General features: G+C 44.4%; 1 protein-coding gene and 1 non-coding gene across 3 annotated transcripts; both read left to right on the top strand.

Moving 5' to 3' along the window:
- The first annotated feature begins 71 nt into the window (after positions 1-71).
- CCDC115 (coiled-coil domain containing 115) lies at positions 72-4046 on the top strand. 2 transcript variants are annotated; one of them, XM_042938742.1, is made up of 5 exons: positions 72-231; positions 306-409; positions 507-589; positions 1193-1339; positions 3109-4046. In XM_042938742.1, the coding sequence occupies exons 1-5, from the start codon at positions 121-123 to the stop codon at positions 3219-3221; spliced, it is 558 nt and encodes a 185-aa protein (XP_042794676.1). In that variant the 5' UTR covers positions 72-120; the 3' UTR covers positions 3222-4046. The 2 variants fall into 2 exon arrangements, with proteins under 2 accessions (XP_042794676.1, XP_042801558.1); XM_042945624.1 differs by having other exon boundaries at positions 77-231; positions 1208-1339.
- Positions 4047-5100: 1054 nt separating this feature from the next.
- TRNAE-UUC lies at positions 5101-5172 on the top strand. The gene has a single exon. It is a non-coding gene; the product is annotated as a tRNA-Glu (tRNA).
- Positions 5173-25501: the final 20329 nt, after the last annotated feature.

Here is a 25501-nt window from a genome sequence, read left to right as displayed (position 1 = left end):
CGTCTGGGAACGCCCCTTGAAGGTGGGTCTCGGGGGCCTATTGGCTGTCATGCCGGCATGGCGAACGGCGATTGGACGACCTGGGAAGAGGCTGGTTCCAGACCTCAGTAGCTTGGGCCCATGGCTGCGCCGGACCTACGAGCGGAGTTGGACTCGCTGCTTCTGCAGCTGTTCCAGGACCTGGAAGAACTGGAGGCGAAGCGGGCGGCACTGAACGCTCGGGTGGAGGAGGTGGGAGGCTGGGGAGGGAGGGCGAGAGGGCATGCGGAGGTAAACTGAGTTTCACCGCTCTCCTCTCATCTCAGGGCTGGCTCTCGCTCTCCAAAGCTCGCTACTCTATGGGTGCCAAATCGGTAGGTCCCCTGCAGTATGCCTCCCTCATGGAGCCCCAGGTCTGCGTCTACACCAGGTGAGGAGCTGTGCATGCTGGAGCGGGTGGGCGCTGGGGTCCAGGCTGGGTCCAGGCTGGGGCCTCCAAATGTCGACCCTACCTTCTCGTTCTTCAGCGAGGCCCAGGACGGACTCCAGAGGTTCGGGCTGGTGAGAGCCAGCGCCCAGACTCCAGAGGAGGTGGGGCCCCGAGAGGCAGGTGGGTCCCCCTCCCTCCCCCGCTTCTTCCCGCCTGGGCGCTCTCCAGATGTCAAAAACAAAATGTACAGGATAATTGAGGAGATGATTTTATTAAGGGTGTTGCGATGGAGAGAGCGGCCCAGATTGGAGGATCAGAATGTCTCAGCAGGGTAGACAAGTTTTAGATGAGGTCCTTTACAGTTGTGATAGTTTTGCAATCAGGGTAGGTTTCAGTCAGTTGGACAGAAAATATTTATATGTCTAACTACCTTAGAGGGACAAAATTCTAATCGCAATCACTTATGAGAGGAATGGGGAGTTGGAGGTTCTGTCTGGCCTTTCAGCATGTTCAGGCAAATGAGAAAAGTCAGTGTGTGGTTCTGTCACAGGTTAACAAGGGGGTCATTTGCTGATGTTATGAGAGTCTTGAGAAAGAGTGGTCAGGGCCTCTCATCTGAGTCACAAAGGGAAGGGTTGTTCTTTATGGTAAGCTGCTTTCTGGAACATAAATGGTTGGGGGAATTTTCCAACCATCGGTTTTTGTCAGGATCATGAGCTCAGATCAAGTTCAACGTTGTCACTGAGAAGACAAGGAATACTTAATGAAACCCCCAACCTCCAGTCTTTCTTTACCCAGCTTTGCGAAGACGCAAGGGTCTCACCAGAACCCCAGAGCCAGAGTCCTTCCCAGCCCTCCGGGACCCTCTGAACTGGTTTGGAATCCTGGTTCCTCACAGCCTACGGCAGGCCCAAGCCAGCTTCCGGGAGGGTGAGTGGATCCTCTATCTACTGGAAGGACTTGAGCACTAATGCAATGACACGGCTGCGCTTAATCTGCAAAGGGTTTTCCAGATTTTCTCCAGCAGACTTTTGTTGTACACCTGCTGTTTTTTCAAAAAGCATTTGCTGGCTGTTGGTAGTGTTCCAGGCCCATGCTAGGTGCTGGGGATACAGCAGGAAACAAAAGGGATAAACACCCATCATGGAATGTTTATTCTGTTGAGGGGAGAAAGAGAACATGCAAGTAAATAAGTAAGCCCTATACATAATACCAGGTAGGGGATTGTTATGGAAAAATAAGATAGGGTACAGTGGATGGAGTTGGACAGGAGTGGGTAGAGGAGTTATTTTATGAAGGGTGGTCTGGAAAGGCTTCTCTGAAGAGATGGAGAGAACTTTGTGGGTGATCTGGGGGACTGGTGTTGTTGGCAAAAGTATTAGCCAGGGCAAATGCTTTGAGATGAGATGGTGTTTGAGATGGCAGGGAGGAAGCCAATAGGTTGGAGTGGAATTAATGCAAGGGGTAATGCCAGGAGCTGAGGTCAGAGGGGGGCTGGGCCAGGTGATTTGAGGCTGTGTAGACCCTGATGAGGACTTTGGCTCTGAACAGAGGGAGGTGCACTGGACCCACAGAGTGGTAGGAAAGTTGTGGGTACTGGGTGGGAAAAGACAAGAGCAAAGGGAGGAAGCAGGTGCCAGGGAGCAGCCATGCTTGAGATACAGGTGAAGGCTGTGAAGGAGGGGGTAAGTGGTGGGAACCTGTATGTTTTGAGAGTAAAAGCCATAGGATTTGCTGATAGATCAATCTGAGAGTAAGGGAAGGAGAGGAGTGAAGAATGAGCCCCTAGATTCCACCTGGGGATTCCACCTGAGCCAGACCACCTGGGGACTGAAGCTGCCCTCACCTGTTGTGAGAGGGCTGCAGAGTTGCAGCAAGGGTAAAGTCAGGAGTTGGGTGTGAGTGTGTTCCCAGTGCTGGGTGGTGGAGACTTTGATCAGGTGTCTGGGCACACGCAATCTGGAGTCTGGAAGAGACCTGGCCTTGAAAGAGCGATTTGGGAGCCCACTGCATGACACTGGTGTTTAAATTCTCAAGCTGCTGACACATGGCATTAAAGCTGAGATCAGCAGAGGGCCTTGGAGTGTGGAGAGGAGATGGGAAGAGATAGGGGAGAAACCAGATGAGGAGACTGAGAAGCAGTGGTGAGGCAGGAGCATCACCCAGAGGGTAAGGGACCCCAGAAGAAAAGAAGAGAAAGTGCTTCCTGGAGGGAGGTGATCAGATGCATGGCCAGCTCTGCTGTTAGGCAGGTAGGCTGAAGACTGAACTGGCCAGTGGACTAGGTAGCATGGAGGACCCAGATGACTTAATAGAGGCGTCAGGCAAAAGCCACCTCGATGTGGATCCAGGATGTGGAGCACTCTTGGAGGCAGAGAATACAGATAGAGGGAGAGAACAGTGAAGTACTGTGATAATGAAGGAAAGAAGGAAGGAAATGAGGGCATGCAACAGTGTTATGATCTGTGAATTTTTAGTTCTTGATGGGTGATAGTAAGGGGGTCAAGGAGGTCTGTTGAAGAGGTAGAATTTTGTGTGTCTGGTGAAGTTCTGAAGTAGCCAATGCAAGGCTCTTCCTGGAATATTTTAGGAATAGCATGGAGGCCAGAGTTCTGGAGCCTTTCCAGTCCCTGGGGATGTCCCCTGAGTCATGTGTCACATCACAGATACCATGGTGACAATCGTATCTCTTCATTTAGGCCTGCAGCTGGCTGCAGACATGGCCACCCTTCAGATCCGCATTGACTGGGGTCGAAGCCAGCTCCGGGGGCTCCAGGAAAAACTCAAGCAGCTGGAGCCTGAGTCTGCTTGACCTGTGACCAGAGACAGAGGAGTGAGCGCAGCTGTTCCTTCATGTGGCTGGCTACCTTATCTCAGGCCTTCCTCCTTCACAGATTGCCCCTGCCCCTATTCCCAGCTAATCCCTACTACTTAAAATTTCTCTGGTTTGCATGTTTTCAGCTTTGTTAGATGTGAAAGTTTGAAGAGGCAAACTGATTAATGTTGAAAGTCACTACTGTGAAACCACTTCTAGGCTTGTATTCTCCTAGGACACAGTCATGTGGGGCAGAGGGCAAAGCTGTTAGGTTAGTTCATATTAGTAAATAACCAGAACATCCTCGTGGATATATCAGCTGCAGTTTCTTTACAAGATGCAATACTATCCAGCTAGTGGCAGGGAAGGGCAAAAAATAGGTGCTTCAGTTTCACTAGATTCTCAAAACTGATTTTGATGTAGGAAAAAAAACCAAACATGGATAACAGATCAGGACAGCATGATTCCATGTCAATAAAAAACACAAACACCTGACTAGATAGGCAGTCCTTGACAGGTTTTAAGCCAGAAAGTAAAAAAGATTTGACTTAGATTTTCAAGGGAACTCTAGGAAGGGAACTCCAGGAAAAGACCTTTCAGATTTTTAAAAACCTTCCTTTATCTTTACAGAAGTGAGACCAACCCTCTTAATTTTTGAAGGTCCAGTTGTATTTCCTGTGATGGGAACTGTGTCCATGCTTCATTTTCCTGCTGGGTTGTTGGTATTTTTAGCAGTTTCCAGGAGGTAATCTTTATGTTTGGGGAAAATTAATCCTTTGTTCATATACGAAATATAAATATTTTTCCCAATTTGTCTTTTAACTTTGCATATGGTGTTTTTTTAAAGCCTTTATTATAAAATAAAACACATTAAACTGCACAAAATAATTGAATAGCTTAATGGATAACTAAGGTGAAAGCTGTAGTAACCATCACCCAGCTCTTGTATTTTTCTTTTTAGTCAGTTTTCTTAATAGAGTTGAATTGATCAATCAGCTGTTTTATGATTTCTGGACTTGGGGTTGTAATTGATGTGATAAAGGAATTCTCCAGTGTTTTCCTCAAAAACTTTCAGTTGAGGTACGGAGTGAATCTTGCAACCAATTTGTCTTTTCTACCATAGGTCTACATACATATATACATTATGTTGATTAATCTACCCCTACCGCTTTGAGATGCCACCTTTTATTCTTTCACTTAATCCCAGTGTATACCCCTACCGTATTTTGGACTTGTATTGTTTCATTGATCTTACTGTCAGTTAATAATCCTTGAGCCTTTCACATATACTTTAATCGCAGTGGTCAGATTTGTGATTGGATTGGGGAGAATGTTTTGTTTTGTTTTTGTTTTTGTCACTTTGAGCTTAAGCTGTCCGTGAAAAGCCTGTTGGAAGCACTCAAAAGTAAAGTAGAGAAATTTCAGAACAAAATACGGCTGCTACCAACGAAGAAGCTAAAATAAGATACCATAATCCGTTTTTGCTTTTCACGGAAAAGATATCAACGTGGAACTCCGGTCCTAGAAGGGGTCCTTTATTTTAGATGTCAGTAAATGACCGTTTATTGTTTGGAGTTGGGCTTCAGGTGTGCCTGCAAACGCGGACTGTGAAGACCTAAACGCTCGGCAATCTGCCCTGGCCCTAGTCCTTTAGATTTCCGGGACCAGGAGTTCCCGCCCCTGAGGAGGCCCGGATGTTCCCACCCGGGGGCCGAGTCTTGAGAAAGGGGTCTTGAAACTGGGGCTGGTGGAGCTGCGGTCAGAGCGAATCTCCATGGGCGGAGCGAGCCCGGTGGTGCGCCGCTGTCGTGTGGGAGTGCACATGACAAATTGACAGAAGTGATGTATACGAGATGAGAAGCAGGCTAGCGCTGACTCCCATATGGTCTAGCGGTTAGGATACCTGGTTTTCACCCAGGCGGCCCGGGTTCGACTCCCGGTATGGGAAAAGAGGTGCTGTTTTGTTTCTTCAATTGGCTGGAATTTTGTTTCTTCTCCCAGTGGAACACCTCAGATAGAACTGGGCATTTCTCTCTATTTAAACCTGGAGAAATTGAGGCCCAGGGAGCTCTGGGCCCCAGCTTTCTGTATTTTGAACGAAGTGTCAATTTTCACCATATCAGTAACTGTTTTCTCTATCAGCAACTTATTAATTATAGAAGATACCATATACATTATAGAAGTGAATACTATTATATTTAAATATTAAATAATATTTAAAATATTCAAAATTTATTGCCAATCTCGGTGGAGGGTGACCACTGTCTGGCCCCTCCCACACACCTCTGGGTAAGGACACCCTCCAGGAGGAAGGAGGGGCTGGGTGGAATCAAGACACTTGCAGCCTCTGCTCCAGAGACAGTCCAGAAGCTGGGCTGCAAGGGTTGGAGCTGAGTCTCTGGAGGAGCACAGGATGAAGTGCATGAATGGACTGGAGAGAGCCAGTTGGAGGAAGCCTCTGACAATTTAACTTTCTCTGGTCTTGTGGCCGCTTCGTTTGCCGAATGGTCCAGTGGTTAGAGTTCCGTTTTTTTTTCACCTGAGCAAGCCGGTGTTCCCCCTACCCTTTATGAAAGTTACTTAAAACTTTAAAATAACCCCTCACTCAGCCCCCCCCCGCGCACGTGCACAATTCCCATCAAAAACTACAAACATGAGTCACTAAATGCCTTCCTCAATTTTCCACCTCCTTTTCTCTGGTTCACTTAGTCAATCCAGGGAGGTTATGTGCAGGTCCTGCCTTCAGGAGCAGACCACTAGACTAGTTTATTCATTCACACATTTTGGGGGGAGAAATTATTTCTATTATCATATTACTTTAAAATATTACATGTTAAATATTAATATTATATATAAATAAAAATATATAATTAATATAATATTAACATATTACATGTTAAAATAGATACAATGGAGTTTGGAAGTCATCACTCCTGTCTTCACAAGAAAAAAAGCTGAAGAAACTAAAATTTAACAACTCTTCTCAGATCCATGAGAAAACTGAAATCACAGGGCAAATTGCTGCTTTGAAACCTGGAAAGAAGAGTGAATACAGAGAGTCATAGTATACCAGGCTCGGAAGCCGCTGCTGGAGCCAGCAACAGGTAGAAAAACTTAAAGGCTAGTTGACCCTGCTGAGAAAAAAACTCTCTAAAGGCCTGATATACAAGGGAAGCCATTTTATTTTATTTTATTTTATTTTATTTTATTTTATTTTATTTTATTTTATTATTTTAAATTTTATTATTTTACTTATTTTGACACGTTTAATATTTATTGTACTTTTGCAGAACAAGAGTCCTAGGTAGTTGCTACCTTGGTGGCTTAATTTAGACAAAAATAGCCAAGAGGCATCAATTTATTACTATAGCAGATTTAACAGTGACTCACTAAATTATTTAACGGAAGCATTTTCTAGAAAGTATGGATCTAGTCACACGCATACTAGAATAGGTGAAATATAAGAACACCATATACATTTTGTACAATGCGCTTTTAGTTCTCCACAGTTTTGTTTGGTATAAAGCAAATGTAACTTGGCTCTGATATAGACCATTATTGATATGATTTTCAAGTTTTTCAGTGTGGGAAAGTGTGGCCCTCCTCAACATGGAGCCCATAACACCCCCTGGGCAGGTTCAGATTCAACTCACATATCTGTAAATAGACTAGAAATAGCCAATCAGGTGAATGCTGGTTTTCCTCAAATGAAAACTGAAAAGAAGAAGAAAAAGATTTTGCCAGTTGCATCAGTTTGCTACTCCATTTGGAATTTAGGCATGGATCCACTGGCCATGAAACTCAGAGTCAGAGCCCTCAGGAAAACTGGAAGAAATTCTTTAGAGACAGCAAAATAACCACACAAGTCCCCCCCGTCACACACACCACAGACACTCCTTATTTACCACACTCACACACACACATGCACACACACACACATACACACCATATGCACTGCCCAGCTCATACATGTCACACAGAAACACACGTTCACCACACCCACACCAGACACATACCGCATATACATCACATATATACCACACACATGCACACATACCCTGCATATCAAACTTCCATCACATATACACATACATATAGTACACACACTCTTACTAATACACACCACACATACTGAACACACAGGCATACCATACATATACTAGAAACACACCAATATATACCACATATATACTACACAAAATAGCACACACTCACCAATCATGACACATATACACCACAAATATTGCAAATAGCACATATATAACACATGTACCACATGTATGCCAAACATTCACATGATATACAACTCACAAACAACAAATACACACACAAATGCACACCAGCAAATCTGCAAAACAAACATCAACACCACACATATCCACACACCATACGTAACACACACACACACCACATATGCATGGCACACATACACAACACAAACACCACACAAATACCACACACAGCACGCATGTCACACAAACACCAAATAAACACACACTACATATGGAGAATAAACACGCCAGAGATACACCACCATCACAACTCACATCCCATACATACAGCACACATGAACACACATAAACCTTCTATATAGCACTGATACACCATGCACATTCCACACGCACCACACAAATACCATTAGCACACACACACCACACATATGCCACACATATCATACATATAAAACACAGAAAAACACTTAAATCACAGCCACTTTAAACAGACGCCACACACACCACACATATAACCATACACCGACACGCCACACATTTACCAAATGAGATATCACATAGATATACCACACATACATCACACAATAACCACACATACAGAACACTCACTCCACAAGTAAAACACACCAAATAAACTTAACAAATCCATACCACACACTGCACATGCCATACATATACTGCAACACAGCACACACATCACATATACACCACACCTATATTTCACACACACATTCTGCATACTTACAACACAAAAGGAACTGTTACATCATGTGTATCCTGCACACGCACCACATAGTCTGCCTTCACACAACATGCATCACAAATATACTAAATATACAGACTACATCTATACTACAACAAGCCACACATATACCACACACGCAGCACATATCACACCTTCACCACACATACAATACACATATGCCACAAATACACACACAAACACACTTCAAGTACAACACACTCACACTATCCAGAGATACCACAAACACACCCCACATTCCCCACACAATAACCAGGTACTTATAACATTCACACACACACACACACACACACACACACAATCTTCCACATGCAAATCAACACACAACTCATACAGCACTGCCACACCACCCATATACCCCATACACCACCCATATACCCTTCACAGACCACACATAGACTCCACACACACATACACACACACACTCCAAGCACATACATGACACATGCACTACACAACCCCCAACATATAAAATAACTATGCACCCAACACAACCCACACTTGACAAAAACACCATAAACACACCACTCACACACACATCAGAGACACAACATCTACAGCATACAGACCACAGGCTGTACATACCATACACACAACACAAACCAGAAATACCAGAAACAACCCCACGAAACACAAATCAAATACATACCATGGAGACAACCACTATTATCATGCATATGCCACACTCAATGTACACACACATGACACAGAACACACACAGGCCAAATGTACACCACACAGATAACACACACACGAGATATATATTACACACTCTGCACACGGACCACACATTTACCCCACACACAACCTACACATACACCACACACAGGCAATGTACATATTACACAAAGACTGCCACAAAACACAGCCCTCACAGTCACCACAGACACACTACACATATTCCACACACAAACATACACCACACAAACACCACTCACACCACACATATGCAAAACTCACAAGAGGATACATGCCCCAAACACAACATAGCTACACTATTCATGCACAACACATGTATCATACACACGCACTACACGCACACGTAGAACTATTAGGATGCACACACCACATATGTGTCACACACACAACCTGAACCCACACACCAGGTAACACTGCACATGCAGCACACACAGACTCCACACACCCTGCACACACAACACACATCAACAACATGCCCACATGCAACACATGAACACATGCGACACTCACACTGCATACATAACACACATACAACACACACCACGCACACACGCCATGGACCCCCAAGCCAAGCATACACCACACACACACCACATACAACACCCTTTCACTACATACCACACGTACATTACACATTCAAGACGCATATTTCAGAGACACCACACACACAAAAGACGTGCAGCCCTTACACCACACGTACCACATGCACCACGATTTCCACACGTATGTGTGACACATCGACCACGCACACATACCTCACATGCACCGATCCTCACCACACAGATACTACACGTACCACATATACCACATACGCACACCGCACATAAACCACACACATGACATACAAACCACTCAACACACGCAGAACACATATTCCACACAAACTCCCACACATATTTGCCACCAAAAACTATACATAACCACACGAACGCCACACATCAGCCACCTGACACCACACATACACCAGGCAAATATTAGCACATGCACCACACACTCACCACACACACTGCACTGCTAACACATACAACACATAAAAGACACAAAAAACCTCACACATACACTATATCCAAGTGTATACCACACACAAATCATAGACCAGCTTTTAACCAAAAATATACTGGGCACACAGAAATAGCACGCGCACACTTCACATACACCACAAAGACCACTCATGTCTCACACGCCATACGCACAACACGCATATTCCACACACACAATACACACATATGTGACACACATTTGCCATGCGGACGCTACACATACATGACAAGGAAGCCACATACATATCTCACAAATACCACACATACCACAGTCAAGCCACACTCACATGACACGCACATAATACACGCACCATGCCTATATCACACACCCACACAAACACATACACACACACACACACACACCACAAGCCATATGGCACATAATGAACTCAGCACACACACCACCCTCACACAAACATAAGCACTAACGACACATATAATGCACATATATCACACACGCTCCCCACCCACACACCACATAAACACCACAGCCATCACAAAAATACCAAACACACATACCAAATATACACCACACATAACAAACACATTCATCTCTCACACTCACACCACACATGCAGCACACACCCCAAAGACACAGACCACACATACAACACACACGCACAGAGCATGCCACAAAAATACCACCAACACACACACAAAACAGATACTTGGCAGACGCCTCACATATAACACTTCCACAAACACACAAGTGAAACCAAAGGAATATGTCACACACACACACCACGCATATGCCAAATATATACCACACATGCCACACACACACACAAAACAGTCAACCCACAACTCCACACATATACCATACTCACAGCGCACTTTCACAACACCACACACTTACCATATACACACATAGTAAAGGTATATCGCACACTCAGTCACCACAGAGATACCCACACACACCAAACATACACCACACACAGACACCAAACACCATACATACATCACAACTGGCATTTAAATAAAAACTTTAAAAAACATTCTCTACTAGCCATAGGGAAAGGCCCCATACTTAAGTGCCCAAAGCATTATTGTGCTTCAAGTGACAGTCTTGTCCCTCATAGACATATGGAGTAACACTTTCCCCACCGCCTCTCTGTGTAGATACTTGTGCTTTACTGCTGAAAAGTACCCTTTGCTGCAAGAGGGTTTTAGAAAGCTTCTTGGGGATGTGTAGTCAGAAGTATTCTTAAACACTTGTGTAGAAGCACCAGGAAATGGCCTAGTGTTAGGTGCCTAAAAGTACAGTGGCATTATTCATGCAGCTTTCAGTGTAGATCCAGTAGGAACTTTTGTTCAAACCCTCTATATTTGCACAAGGCAACGTCCATGTTCTTAACTCACAGAAAAACACTTTTCTTAAAGCATTTGTGAATTACCTTCTCAAAGGCAGGAAGAAGTGTGCTTACACCCATCTGTTCAAGCACTAGGGAATGTCCATGTGATGAGCTGCCTGATAGTTGTGTTCTAAGTGAGTATTTCAAATTCCTTTTAATACATATAATTACAAGTGTTCTTCCACCTGTTTGGATAAATGCTATGGAAGAGACTTCTTTTTGACCGCCTAACTATGCTGTGCTTAATACATCTTTCATTTGGCTTTCAACGTGCATCTAGTTGGGTATTTTCTCTAAAATCTGTTTATTATCATAAGGGAATGGCCATGCACTTAATTGCCACAACACCATTGTGGCTAAGGCATCTTTACATTAGTCTTTTAGAGTCATCCAATAAGAGAATGTGCTTAAATCCTTCTAAATGATCACTAGGGTGTGTATAGGTGCTTAACTGCCTGAAACAGCCATGCACTTGGTGAAATCTCCAAATATTTTTAAAATACATGAAGTGACAAGTGTTCTTAAATCTCTTTATAGAAGCACTTAAACTTAATGGCTTAAAACTACCCTGTTTCAAGACTGGCTGATGACTTTCAATATATGCGAATAAACTTATCAAAACATTCTATATGAGGAATAGGAAATGTATGGGAGATGCAGGAGAGAAGCATCAAAGGAAAAGACTTCCAAAGGGAAGGGCTGGAGAAGGTGCAAGGCCTTAGGACACGTTTACACAGCAGAGGCTCATAAGGAACGCCCAGAGCCATTAACATTGTCCAAGGCCGGATCCTCCTTCACACCTGACCCTTCCTAGTGTTATAGAAACCATTTAACTCGAAATTCAATCTTTAAAGGCTGATTAACACACTTGCTTAGCTGACTTTATGCACATAATCTTTAGCAATTATCCTAATAAAAAGAAGCTTCATTCTGGAGTCGGGGCCTCATTCCGACTCCATTATGAGGACCTTCACTTAACTGCACTTTGCGGACTCATCTTTTGGGACTTCGGCCATACTCCCTGCAACAGAACTGGCCAAGTGCTTCACTGCTTAAAAGTACAGTGTTCTTCAAAGGGCTTTCATGTAGAATTTCATGTACATGGAATAGGACCATTTGTTTAAATACTCCATATTTGCGAGAGGGTAATGGATCTGCATGTATCTTCCTAAAGGTAGAGGTTGTGTTTCAAGTGCCTTGCATAGGCCTTTTACACAGAAAAGATGTGCTTATAGTAAGGCACTAGAGGATGGACATGGCCTTAACTCCCTGAATCTGCAGTGTGCTTAAATTCAGTTAACGTTTTTGGTCAGTGTTGGAGGAAGTGCTCCTAACTCCTGTGTATACAAACTAGGGAAGGGCCTACTGCTTAATTGCCTAAAGCTACTCACTGCTGAAAGTGTCTTACATGTACCTTTTCACAGACATCTCATTGGAACATCTGTTGCAAAAGTGTATACGAGCAATAGGAATGGCCACGTGCTTCACTGCCTAAAACCACACTGTGCTTCAAGTGGCTTTCATTCCCCCCCTTAAAGGTTTTTTTTTTTTTTCATTTTCTTATTATTACTTGAATTCCCTTAGTTAAAATACAATGTGATCTTAGTTTCAAGCATATAGTAGATTGACTCAACAATTCCAGGAGCACCACTCAGTGCTCATCATGACAAGCTTACTACTTAACCTGTCCCTCCATCCTGTCCACTCCAGTAACCAGTAGTTTGTTCTCTATAATTTAGAGCCTTTTTTTGGTTTTCCTCTCTCTCTCTTTCCCCTTTGGGGGTTATTTATATCTGTTTCACTTAGATCTCTGCTTGTTCTTTCATTTGGGATAAATTTCTCTGTCTTCTCACTTTCTCCAAGTCTCCGTGCCTGTTTCTGTGCCAAAAAGTATGTGTTCACAATACAGAAAGGCCATGTGCTTAACTGCTGGAAAAAACTCTACCAGAAGCATCTTTGAGTTAGTTTCTTAGATTTTTCCCATAAGGAGGGGGCTTAAATAATTCTGTATAAGACACAGGAAATGCCTATGTGGTTACCTGCCTGAAAAAGCTGTGTGCTCACTGAGGATTCCATTCACTTGTAAGTTCATGCAGTAGCAAGTCTTGCTAAACTTCTTTGTATACACAGAATGGAAGGGCTTTATGCTTCATGGCCTAAAACTACACTGTGTTTAAAGTGTCTTGAGAGCCTGTCTAGACATTGTTCCAACGGCCGTGATCATAAGAGCCTAAAACTGCACTGTGCTTAAAGCAGATGTCAATTAGTGTTTCAGATGAATGTAGCAAGGAGTGTTTTTAACCTCTCTGTAAACTCTAGGGAGGGGGTTTGGGCCTAAGTGTCTGAAACTCCATTGTGCTTATAGTATCATTCATGTAGCCATCACATACACAGCATAGGATCTCTTGTTGAAACACTCTCTATTAGCAGCAGAAAATGACTGTGTTCTTAACTGCCTTTTACAAAAGGAGCTTTTGTTCAAACATTCTGTTAGCAAAGGGAATGACCATGTGCTTCTCTGCCTAATTGTGTTTTGTGTCAAGCCTAGTTCAAAAAGATTTTGGATACACAGTCATAACTATTCCGATTCTGGTGTAGAAGCACTGGAAATGCCCTAGCTCTGAAGTATCTAAATCTACATGGTGGTTAATGCATCTTTTGTGTCACTCATAATGGACATCTAGTATAAACTTTTGTTTAAACCCTGTGTTTTTAGCCTTAGGGAATGTTTTTATGTTTAATTGAGGACAAATGCTCAATTAATGCTTAAAGCATTTTTGAGTTAGTTTCTTGTATTTATCCAGTAAGAAGTGTGGTTAAATCCTGGTAAGCACTAGGGATTGCCCATGTGTTTGTTTAACTACCTGAAATCCCTGTGTTCTCAGTGAGGGTTCCAAATGTCTTCTGAATAAAATGTTCTTAAACTTCATTAGATCAACAATAGGGAAGGGCCTTCTATCCAAGTGCCTAAAACTACACTGTACTTCAAACATTCTTTATTAGCCTTTACACTGATCTCATAGGAAACTTTGTTGAAACACTATACATTAGCAATAAACAATGGCCATGCACTGAAGTGCCTAAAACTATACTGTTTTTCTTGTCACTTGCATGAACCTCTCACCATTTAGTAAAACGTGCACCTGGGGTGCCTGGGTAGCTTAGTCAGTTGAGTGCCTGACTCTTGATATCAGCTCAGGTTGTTATCAGTTGCTGGGATCAAGTCCCACATCAGACCCTGCACTGATAGTGTGGAGCTTGCTTGGTATTCTCTCTCCCTCTGTCTTTACCCTTCACACCTTCCCACACTTGCATGTGCCCTCTGTCTCTCCCTCTCTCTCTCAAAAATAAACATAAAAAAGTAAAAAATAAGTCTTTGTAAAAAGGTGCTCCTTATGTGTACTCCATAAATATTATAGAAATGGCTTGTCTTTTTTTAAGTTTACTTACTGAGAGAGAGAGAGAGAAGAGAGAGAGAGAGAGAGAGAGAGGAGAGCATGCACCCGTGGGGGCAGGGGCCGAGAGAAAGAGACAGAATCCCAAGCAGGCTCCACTCCGTCAGCACAGATCCCAAGGCCATCAACACAGAGCCTGATGTGGGGATCGAATGCTTGAATTGTGAGATCATGACCTTAAACAAGATCAAGAGTCAAATGCTTAACCGACTGAGCCACCCATGTTCCCAAGAAATGCCTTGTCTTAACTGCCTTGAACTACAGTGTGCTTAAAGCAGCTGTCAACGAGCATTTTAGATGAATGTAGTAAAAAGTATTCTTAACCACTCTGTTTAAACCCTAGGAAAGAGCTTTGTCCTTAACTATCTGAAGCTACATTGCACATTAAGCATCTTTCATGCAATGTCTGAAACAGCCAGCTTGCTAGGAGAATCCCTTCATCCTCACCATTGTCCAATTCTCATCTCTCATAAAGAACGCTGGTCTTCCATGTATCCATTGTCACCACTTTGCTAAATTTACGGGGGAAGTTATCCCTAGGGTCCATTCAGAGTTGGGCTCTGTGAGGAATATCCCCTGCTTGGAAGTGGGGAGTCTGGCGATGTCCCTGTAACTGTGGGGTAAATGTTGCACAACAGTCCCTTTGAATTCTGTTTCAGAACAATTTGGACATCCAGAGGCCTAGGCCATGTGAAGGTGCCTTGTGTAGGTTTGTGGGTAGGGTGAGCCAGAGGTTTCGGAAGGGAGCTGGTCTCTTTTCTGGGGTGAGTGGAAATTAAATTAGACATCTTCTTTCCAGTTTGATTCCATTCCCATTGAAAATGTAGAATATTGGCCCTCCTGGGGGCCCTCCCTTCCCATCACTGTTTTTTCTAACTAGGTCTTTGCTCACACTTAGGAGCCATGGGGCTCTCACACACTCAGCCAGCACCCAGGAAGAGGCAGGGAGTTTCTACGTTGGTCCTGTGTTCAGTGAGAGTGACCAGTGACAAATATCCAAAGAGAAGATGGTCTGTTAGTCCCTGAGCACGTGGTGCTTAGCCAGTTGTGCTATGGAAGGTGAAGGAGAACCAGTTTGCTTCATTCCCCTGGCTGCTTGAGATGCCCTAATTTTCACTAGCAGACAGTTCACACATGGGCAGTATGCTCCAGAAGCTGGTGAGTGCAAGAAAAGCCCTTTCCAGGAAGACAATACCAGGTTCTGGTTCCAGATGCCTGAGCAACAGGCAGGAGCACCCAGCAACTACAGCTCCACCACTGCTGTTTCCATCCACTGATGGCAAAAGTGGGAAAAAGAGACAAAGCCAGGGATTTCAGGGTCCTGCTGCAAGAAGAATTCAGGACAATTGCTGACAGGGATCCCAGGTGTACCTTGTAGAGGGCTCGCTTTGCTTAAACTCTCAGGCTTTTAGTATTGGTAATACAGTCATACTGCTAGGATATTGTGCTGGGTACTTCATTTTCAACATTCCCCCATTAACATTTCTAGGGAAGAACTCTGGCCATCTGTGGTTTCCCTTTATACACCATTGTCTTTTCTCGGGAAACAACGTTCTGCATGGAATCCAAACAGAGATAGTGTCTCAGAGTCATATTTTATGCTTCCAACTTGGGAGTCTGGTGGTATCCTTGTGACTGTGATATGGATTTGGCATTGGGACTTTCTCAATTTGGTTTCAGAACTATGTGGACATACAGAGGCCTAGGGCATTTGAAGTTACCCAAAGGAGAATGTTTGTATGTAGTCTAATTCAGAGGTCTGGGGAGGGAGCCAGGATTCTGCATGGGGTAAAAAGAAATGAAGATATATATTTCCTTCCTGAAGGAGTATATGGACATCTAGAGGCCTGTCATTGAAAGAGGTCCAGTGGAGAATGTTTCTATGCTGGACCAGAGGTTGCTAGAGAGAGCTGACCTACTTTATGGGCTGAAAGGAAATGAAGTGAGACATCTGCTTTCCAGATTGATCCTTTTCCCATTTGGAATGTCAAGCTTTGGTCTTCCTCCTCCTAGCAATTGCCAACCCATTGCTGTGTTTCTAAATACAGTTTTATTCACATATAGGAACCATGGAATTGTCACTGACTCAGGTGGCACCCTGGGGTAGGCCACATACTCCCATTCTGTCCATGTGCAGAGTCTGATGTCCCAGAAGACAGGTATCCCTCCTGTCTCTGAGCCTTCCATACTTAGCAGGCTAGATATCATGGGAATGGGTAACCACATAGAGCTCCTGCCCCTAATTGATGGTGATACCCTCTTATGGAAGAACAGACAGTCTGTGCTAGTGCAGCATGCTCCATGACCTCATCAGTGCACAAAAAGCCTTTTGAATAAATGGTGCACTTGGACCTCGTTCTCAACTCTTGATCATCAGATGGAAGCATATTCTTCATATCTCAGAACACTGCTGCCCTTACATGCTAATAGGATGGGGAGGAGCACACCAGAAGCCAAATTCCAATTCTCATCCTTCATGAATGACTATGGCCCTCAGATTCATGGCATTGCTTTATTTCCCATCACGGTTTGACATGTGGCCCATAGAAACTCAGTCCTTCAGGGTACTACCTCTGTCTTCCTAATGTCCAATGTGGACTAGCCATTATGACTGTGGGACAAAGGCAAAGGGGCCCTAGCATTTTGGTGTCAGGACCACATGGACATCCAGAACCCTAGGGAACTGGAAGGGTTCCAGCCAAGACCTGCCTGTGTGGAGGCTGTGCCAGACATATAGAAGGGAGCTAGCCCCCTGGCTGGGCCTAAAGGAAGAGAAAAATCTCCTTTCCAAATTGATAACATGCCCGTTAGATGGAAACATTGAATGCACTTTGGTCCTTGCTGCAGCCATTCCCTCTCCCTTACTGTGTTTCTGACTGCCTCTTCATCCATCCTTAGGAATGATGGAGCCATCACTCACTTAGCTAGCAACTCTGGGTAGGCTGCAAACTCCCACGCTGTTCCTGTGCTCAGTGAGAGCTATCAGGCTCTACTCTACCAAAGGAAAGGGTGGTTGGTGCTTGTCCTTCTGTGCTATGGAGGGTGAAAAGGAGCCTGCTTGCCGCACCCACCTGGATTGAGTTGCATTCATTCTCAGAAGCAGACAGTATGCACATGGGCAGTATGAACTGGGAGGGGGTCAGCATTGGAAGAGCCATTGCCAGGAATTAGGGAACCAAGAACTTGTTGCAGATTCCTGACCAGGGGCCATCAGGACCCAATAACCCCAGGTCAAACATTGTTATCTTCCTCAACTGATGGGAAAAGTGGCAGGGATAGACCAAGCCAGAAATCACTGGCTCCTAAAGAATGAATGCAGGCTTCTTGCTGACAGGGCTCCCAGGTGTAGTCCCTCAGAGGGCCTAAGCCCACAGGTCTTTCTTATTCCAAATACAACCTGGTTGATAGGAGACTGCTCTGGGTAAGTCACTGTCAACTTTCTCCAGATCACATGTGTGATGAAGAACTCTGGCAGTGTGTGTCTCCATTGTCATTCATTAGCACTTTTGATCAAAGAAGGTAAAGTATTCTGAGACAGTGTCTCAGAGTAATATATTCTTGTTTCATCTTGGGGCTTTGGTGGTGAGCTTGTGATGGTGATAGAGGTACTGCATAGGGCCCTTCTCAATTTGGTTTCAGGATTATGTGGCCCTCTCCACACCCAGAGTGTGTGAAGGTGCCTAGGAAGAATGCTTGTGAGTAGGCTAAGGCATAGGAAGTGGATGGATCCCTGTGTGGAACATGTGTGGAACATGGGGAAGGGAAGGTTGGGATCACCCTTCCCGGTTTCCCTCGTGCCCATCTGAATGCACTGTTTTGACTCGCCTTGTAGTCATTCCTCTCCCATTGCTGCTTTCCTAACTTGGTCTCAATTCACACACGGAGACCCTGTGTCTGTCCCCTGTGCCAAGTGAGATCCCTGGTTTGGAGGTGAGTTTCCAAACCTTTCCTGACCCAATGCAGGGCTCTCAGAGGCTGATGTCCCAGAGGACAGTTACACCCCCTGTCCCTGATCTTCTGGTGCTAGTCAGGATACAGTATCATGGGAATGAGAGCCATGTGGATCCCTGCCCTTAACGGATGGAGCTACCCTCTATTGAAAGAACAGACACTCTGTGAAAATACATCAGGCTCCATGACCTGATAAGTGTACAAAAAGTTTTTTGAATAAATAGTGCACCAAGGCCTCGTTCCAACCTCTTGATTGTCACATGGAAGCACATTCTTCGTATCTCAGAGTCTCTGCTGCCCCTCTCGATGCATGTGATGGGCAGAAGCACACCAGAAGCCAAAGATCCCCTCTATTTCTTAAGGGAAAATGTGGGCCCCTTGGTCACAGGGCTCCAAAGGCATCCTTTTGCAGCACTCCTGGAGCCAAAGCCCACAAAAGGTGCTTCTGATACCTGAGCAAGCCAGCTTGCAAATACATTGTGCTAGTCAGATTCTTCTAAACATGAAGAACTATGACCCTTGTTGTATCCAGTTTCATGACACTGCTTTATCATCCATCAAGGTTCATTTTTGTGTCCATACAAATTCGGTCTTTCTGAGTACTATCTCCACCTTGCAGATTTCTAATGGGGACCAGCCCTTATGACATTGGGACAGGTAGAGCCAAAGTGGCCTTGGCCTTTAGGTTTCAGGACTACCTGGACATCCAGAGTCCTTGGACATCAGAAGGGGTCCAGCTGAGAGCTGTGTGTTGGGGGGCTGGGTCACACGTTTTAGTGGGGAGCTGGCCCCCTTGCTGGGCCTAGGGGAAATGAAGATAAACATCTCCATTCCACATTGATCTCATTCCCATTGGATGGAAATATTGAACACCCTTTGGTCCTGGCTACAACCATCCCCTCTCCCTTCCTGTGTTTCTGACTGCCTCTTCTTTCACCCTTAGGAGTCATGGAGCTGGCACTCACTCAGCAGGCACCCAAGGACAGGCATCATATTCCCACTAGGACTGTAATCAATTATAGCCATCAGCATCAGATAGCCATCCCAAAGGAGTATAGCCCTCCTGTCCCTGAGATTGGTGCTAGTCTGTTTGTAGCAAGAAGTGGGGGGTGGGGTGGGGGGAGTGGAGCCAGCTAGCCTCTTTGGTCTGCCTGATTGAGGTGCCTTCCTTCTGAAAATCAGACAGTTCACACAGGAGCAGTAGGCTCCAGAAGCTGGTCAGCACAGAAAGAGCCTCTTACAGGAAGAGGACATCAATGCCTGTCTCCACACTTTTGAGCCACAGCTGGGGCATCTCCCAGCTACAGCACTTTCACTGCTCACTCCATTGAAAGATGAGAAAAGCAACAAAAGTAGACCAAGTCCCAGGGCTCTCTAGGTCCTTCTGAAGGAAGAAGGCAGGCCTGGTGCTGACAGGGCTCCCAGATTGAGTCCCTAGAGGGCGCTATTGCCTAAACCCTCTGGTGTTTCTCCCCACATCCAGCCAGGATGCCAGGAGCTGGTGCTGGGCACTCTCTTCTCCATAGAATTCCCCTTCCAAGCAATGAAGAGCCCTGGCCCTCCTCTTCTACCTTGACACGTCATTGCCCTTTTGTAAAAACAAGGTTCTTCACACATCTCTTTAGAATCAGTGTCTCTGATTTAGAGGCAGTGTCTCTGCCTTCCACTTGGGAGTCTGGTCCAGTCCTTGTGACTGGGGGAGAGATCTTGCCACAGGGCTCCTTCTTCATTAATTCTCTGGGTTTCAGAAGTATGCAGCCATTCTGAGCTAAGGGATTTGAAGGGGCCCAGCAGAGGATGTCTGGTATTTAGGCTAGGCCAGAGATTTGGGCAGAAAGTAGGCCTCCTTCTGGGCAGAGACAAATGAAGAAAGCCATCTTTCCAAGTGTATCCGTATTCCCACTGGAAATGTCAAGCTTTGACCCAGTGGCGCCCATTTCCTTTCCATCATTGTGTTTCTCACAATGAATTTTTTTCTCCCTTAGGAGACACTGAGCTGTCACTCACTCAGCTGGCACCCCTGGGTAGCCTGCAAACTCCCACTCTGCTCCTGTGCTCAGTAAGAGCTATCAGGATCTGCTCTACCAAAGGAAAGAAGGCCTTGAGTCCCTGGGTGCTTGGTGCTTGGCCTGCTGTGCTATGGAGGGTCTAGGGGAGCCAGCTTGCCTCACTGACCTGGATGACTGAGGTGCCTTCATTCTGAGAAGCAGACAGCTTGCACATAGGCAGTATGAGCCAGGAGGGGTCAGCATTGGAAGAGCCCTTGCCAAGAATGAGGGAACCAATTCCTTGTTGCAGATTCCTGAGCAAGAGCCCTCAGAGCCCTATAACTACAGCTCAAACAGCGCTGCCTCCCTCAACTGATGGGAAAGTGGCAGGGATAGACCAAGCCAGAAATCACTGAGTGTAAAAAAGAATGCCAGCTTATTGATGACAGGGCTCCCAGGTGTAGTGTTCAGGATGCTCCTGTGGCCTAAGCCCACAGGCCTTTCTTATTCAAGATACAACCTGATTGATAGGAGACTGCACTTGGTACTTCATTCTCAGCATTCTCCAAATCTCATGTCTGATGAAGAACTCTGGCAGTGTGTGTGTCCCAAGGCCACCCCTGAGCCCTTTTGTTCAAATAGGGTTTGGATGGGGATAATTCCCAGACAGTATCTTAGAGTAATATCATCTTTTTCAGATTGGGAGTCTGGTGGTGTCCTTATTATGGTGACCTCATATTTCCAGGTACCACAGAGTTGCACTGAAGTACCCTAGTCCTTCCTCTGGAGTCTGGGCCAAGGATGGCCCTGGATTCAGGAGAAACCTACCAATTTCAGGAATTTCTGGCCCATACTTGGGCCTTTGAGCATGCAGCTAAGAAAATGGATGCTGGTGCCCCATGGCAGAGCTCTCTCTGACCTCTTTCTTCTTTCTGTCTTGTCACTTCCCCAGTGTCTGCTTTTTCCTTTCAGTGTGTGTGTGTGTGTGTGTGTGTGTGTGTGTGCCAGTGCACATGTGGGATTTTGGGTAGTAAAATGACCCCAAATGGAGAGCAAGTGGGCATGTTTCCTCCCAGAAAATTAAAGTCTTTCTTTTCTAAAGCAAACATGATGGGAGGGATTTGAGCCAGGGCCTATAAAGGCAGAGCCCAGCTTTATCCTCTGGACTCTTCCCACCTCCTGTGATCTGGGCCAGTCCTAGTGTCTTGATCATTTCAGTCACCCCACAGTACAATGAGAGCTTGGAAACATAACTACAAACTCCAGTTCTCAAGAGGGTGTGATGTTAGGCTCCATTAACACTGGGGAGCGTTCAGGTACACCTGTATACTAAGTATACCGGTTTATTTTAGACAGGTATAAAAAACTTCATAAAACAGGCAAATTTTTGGAGCTGATGAGGAAAATGTCAGGTCTGTGTCCACCACCAGATATGCAGGACATCACTAACCCAGTAGTGCATGAGTGTGCTCCCTGTCTTATGAAGTACGGTAAGGAAAGACTCTTCTCAGGAAGTAGGTCTTATGCAACCACCCAACCCCACAACCACCTACTGTTCCCAGTAGAGAGGGCATGGATATCAAACAGGAAGAAGCACTGTATCTCAGAATCAGTCTACTTCCACACCTGCCTCTGCTGCTCGGCATATAGAGATCTGTCCTTCAGGACATAGATCCTTTCCAAAGTCACACAGTGCTCCAATGATAAAGTTCTTGCTTTGGTTAAGGAATCAGATTTGGGAACCTGCAGTAGATGTCAAAGTAACACAAAGTGGCACAAACAGAATACAGATGTGTTTCTTCTTCGTATAAATGAACCTCGGATGTGGCTAGTTTATAACTGATTATGGATTGCCCACCATGGGAGATCACATATCATTGATCTCCCTGCTCTAACATCTCAGTATAAAATTTCCTATTATAAAATTTTAAAAAGCAGAATCTATACCTAATGCATTATATTGTCACTGGAACATCAAGTCATTTACATAAAAATTAATTGGTCCTGAAAAAATTTTCATTAATTATAAAATAAATTCAGATAAACTAAAACTGTTACATTGAGCTATATTTTTAATTTTTTAAATTTTTAATGTTTATTTTTAAGAAGAAGGAGAGTTCACACACAAGTGGGGGAGGGGGAGAGAGAGAGAAAGAGAGAGAGAGAGAGAGAGAGAGAGAGAGAGAAGGAGACACAGAATATGAAGCAGGCTCCAGGCTCTGAGCTCTCAGCACAGAGCCTGATGTGGGGTTTGAACTCACAAACTGTGAGATCATGACCTGAGCTGAAGTTGGACGCTAAACCAACTGAGCCACCCAGGTGCCCTTATACCTTTTAAATTGATCAAGTAATTGAAATGTTTTCCTATTTTTCCCTGAAAAGCACTTTATCTACAGACATCCTATCTTCATATTTCTGATTTCAATGTTTATTAAGCACAGCCCCAAAACAAAAGTGATCATGTTTGTGAGCAATGTTCGAGATAAAATGTCTGAGTCAGGAATGTGGGGTCAAAATGGAAGTGTAAAAATAACAAGATCAAATCATCTGCTCATTTTTTTCCTAGTTTTATTTCCAAATTTTTATTTAATTCTTGTTAGTTAACATACAGTGCAATATAGGTTTCAGGATTAGAATTAGGTGATTCCTCATTTACACACAACACCCACCCTCATCATAACAAGTGCCCTCCTCAATACCAATCACCCATCTATCCCATCCCCCACCCACCCAGAAAAAGAAATCAATGAATTGATCCCATTGACAATTGCACCAAAGATACTTTGTAAGATACTTAGAATTCAACCTAACCAAAGAGGCATAAGCTCTGTACTCTGAAAACTTATGAAGGAAATGGAAGAGGACACAAAAAAATGGGAAAACATTCCATGCTCATGGTTTGAAAGTACAAACATGGTTAAAATGTCTATACTATCCAAAGCAATCTATGCAGGTAATGCAATCCCTATCAAAATCCCACCAGCATCTTTCACACAGGTACAACAAACAATCCCAAAATTTGTATGGAATCACAAAAGACCCAGAAGCGGCAAAGTAATCCTGAAAAAGAAAAGCAAAGCTGGAGGCATCATTGTTGAACATATTCCAAAGAGCACTTAAAAAAAATAACAGAGAAAGAAAAAAAATGCTTAATGATTTATTGTGACTGACTCACTTATTCCAAGGATGCTTGTTTTTATTTTGTCTTTATGCTGATAGTTCAGCAGTAATATCATTAAATCAAATGTTTGCCACTCAAATATTTGGAATAAATGAAGAAAAAAATGGGAGCAGAATGTGTTGTCATGAAGTTTCAATGTTTCTTTATGACATTTTCTAATCAGAAGAATTTCAAAATATTCAAACTCATCATTCCTAGGTGATAGTAGAATTTGACAAAATTCAGAAGCCACACATGACAGACTGCCTTTCAAGTGAATTTAGATATTTCTATATTTGTGTCAGATATCACTTACCTGTTTGGAGATCACACAGAATTACTCAAAGCTCAACCTCTGGAAGGCTTCCCACTTTAGTCAAACATGTTATATTAATGTCTATATAGCCAAAGACATAAAAGCAAAGAGTGATGTGCTCTCTGTGTTTAATGAAATCCAAAGAAAGGTATCACGCAGCAAAGCAATCCAGTTAGATGTGAAATAGAGTAGAGAATATAAAACCCAAATACACTTCAGTGCAGGTGGTCCTGGAAAGAGCCCACCTCACTTCAGGGGCAAGAAGAGACTGAGATCAGAGGTCAGAGTCAGGAGCAACTGGGCTGTCCTTAGACAGTGACAAGAAACTCTAGGCAAGCTCCCACTCGGGTGGTGTGCTGCCACACAGCAATTAGGTTTTGATTGCTTCGTTGGGGAAGAAAGGTTTTTCTTCTGTTCCTGAGAACTCCGTGCTTGGCAGGACTGTGTTGGCCCAGATGGTCACTCCCTGCTCTCTCCACACCTCCTGGAATGCCTGAACTTCCTTTATTCTGAGACACTAACAGTTTGTCCGTGCAAAGTCCATACCTTGGAGAGGCAAGGATAGAAAAAAGTAAACTCAATAACTACAAGAACAGAGCCCATTTCCACAGACTTGGGTGTGAGCCAGGAGCCAGACAAGAGCCCCCAAACTACCACTGTTCTATCACTGAAGGAAAGGAATGGAAAAGAGTGACTGCCCTTTTGCACACAGGGCTCCTAAGTGTAGCTCAAGGATGTTCCCTTTAGATTTGGCCCACTTATGTTGGTGACACCAACCTTACCTTGGGAAAAGTGCTAGTGCCCTCATGTGAAGCTTGATACCATTTTCCTCTGAGATGAAGACATTTGGCCCTCGGTGCATCCCTTCAGATTCCCTTGCTGTTTCATTAATGAGGATTTCATTAGGGGACATACACAGACATAATCGGGGAACATTTTCTGATTTTAATCATGGAGTTGTGACTGGTTCCCAGTAACCTGGAATAGGCTGGGCAACAGGTGTCCATGGAACTCTTCTGCAAGATGAAGGAGGCACAGGGCCTTTGAAACTGTTCAGCAGAAGAAGTTTGCATGTGCACGGGGTGGATGATGTTGGGAAGGATCCGATCTCCTTTCTGGAGAAAGGGCCTAGGGTCAAATTCAGGAGCTACAGGGCTGTCCCTCAGACAGCACCCAGTAATTCCTGGAGAGCCTGCACTCACACCGTGTGTCATCACATAGCAGTTAATTTCTGCTATAGAAAAGGAAAGGTTGACCTCCTGCCAGGAAGAACTCTGTGTTTGGCAGGATTCTGTTGGCACAGGACCATAGTCCTGCTCTC

This window comes from Panthera leo, chromosome A1 (genome assembly GCF_018350215.1).
Source record: "Panthera leo isolate Ple1 chromosome A1, P.leo_Ple1_pat1.1, whole genome shotgun sequence".
NCBI lineage: Eukaryota > Metazoa > Chordata > Mammalia > Carnivora > Felidae > Panthera > Panthera leo.
The sequence above is the reverse complement of the archived record's forward strand: the minus strand, read 5'-3'. Positions and strand labels throughout refer to the sequence as shown.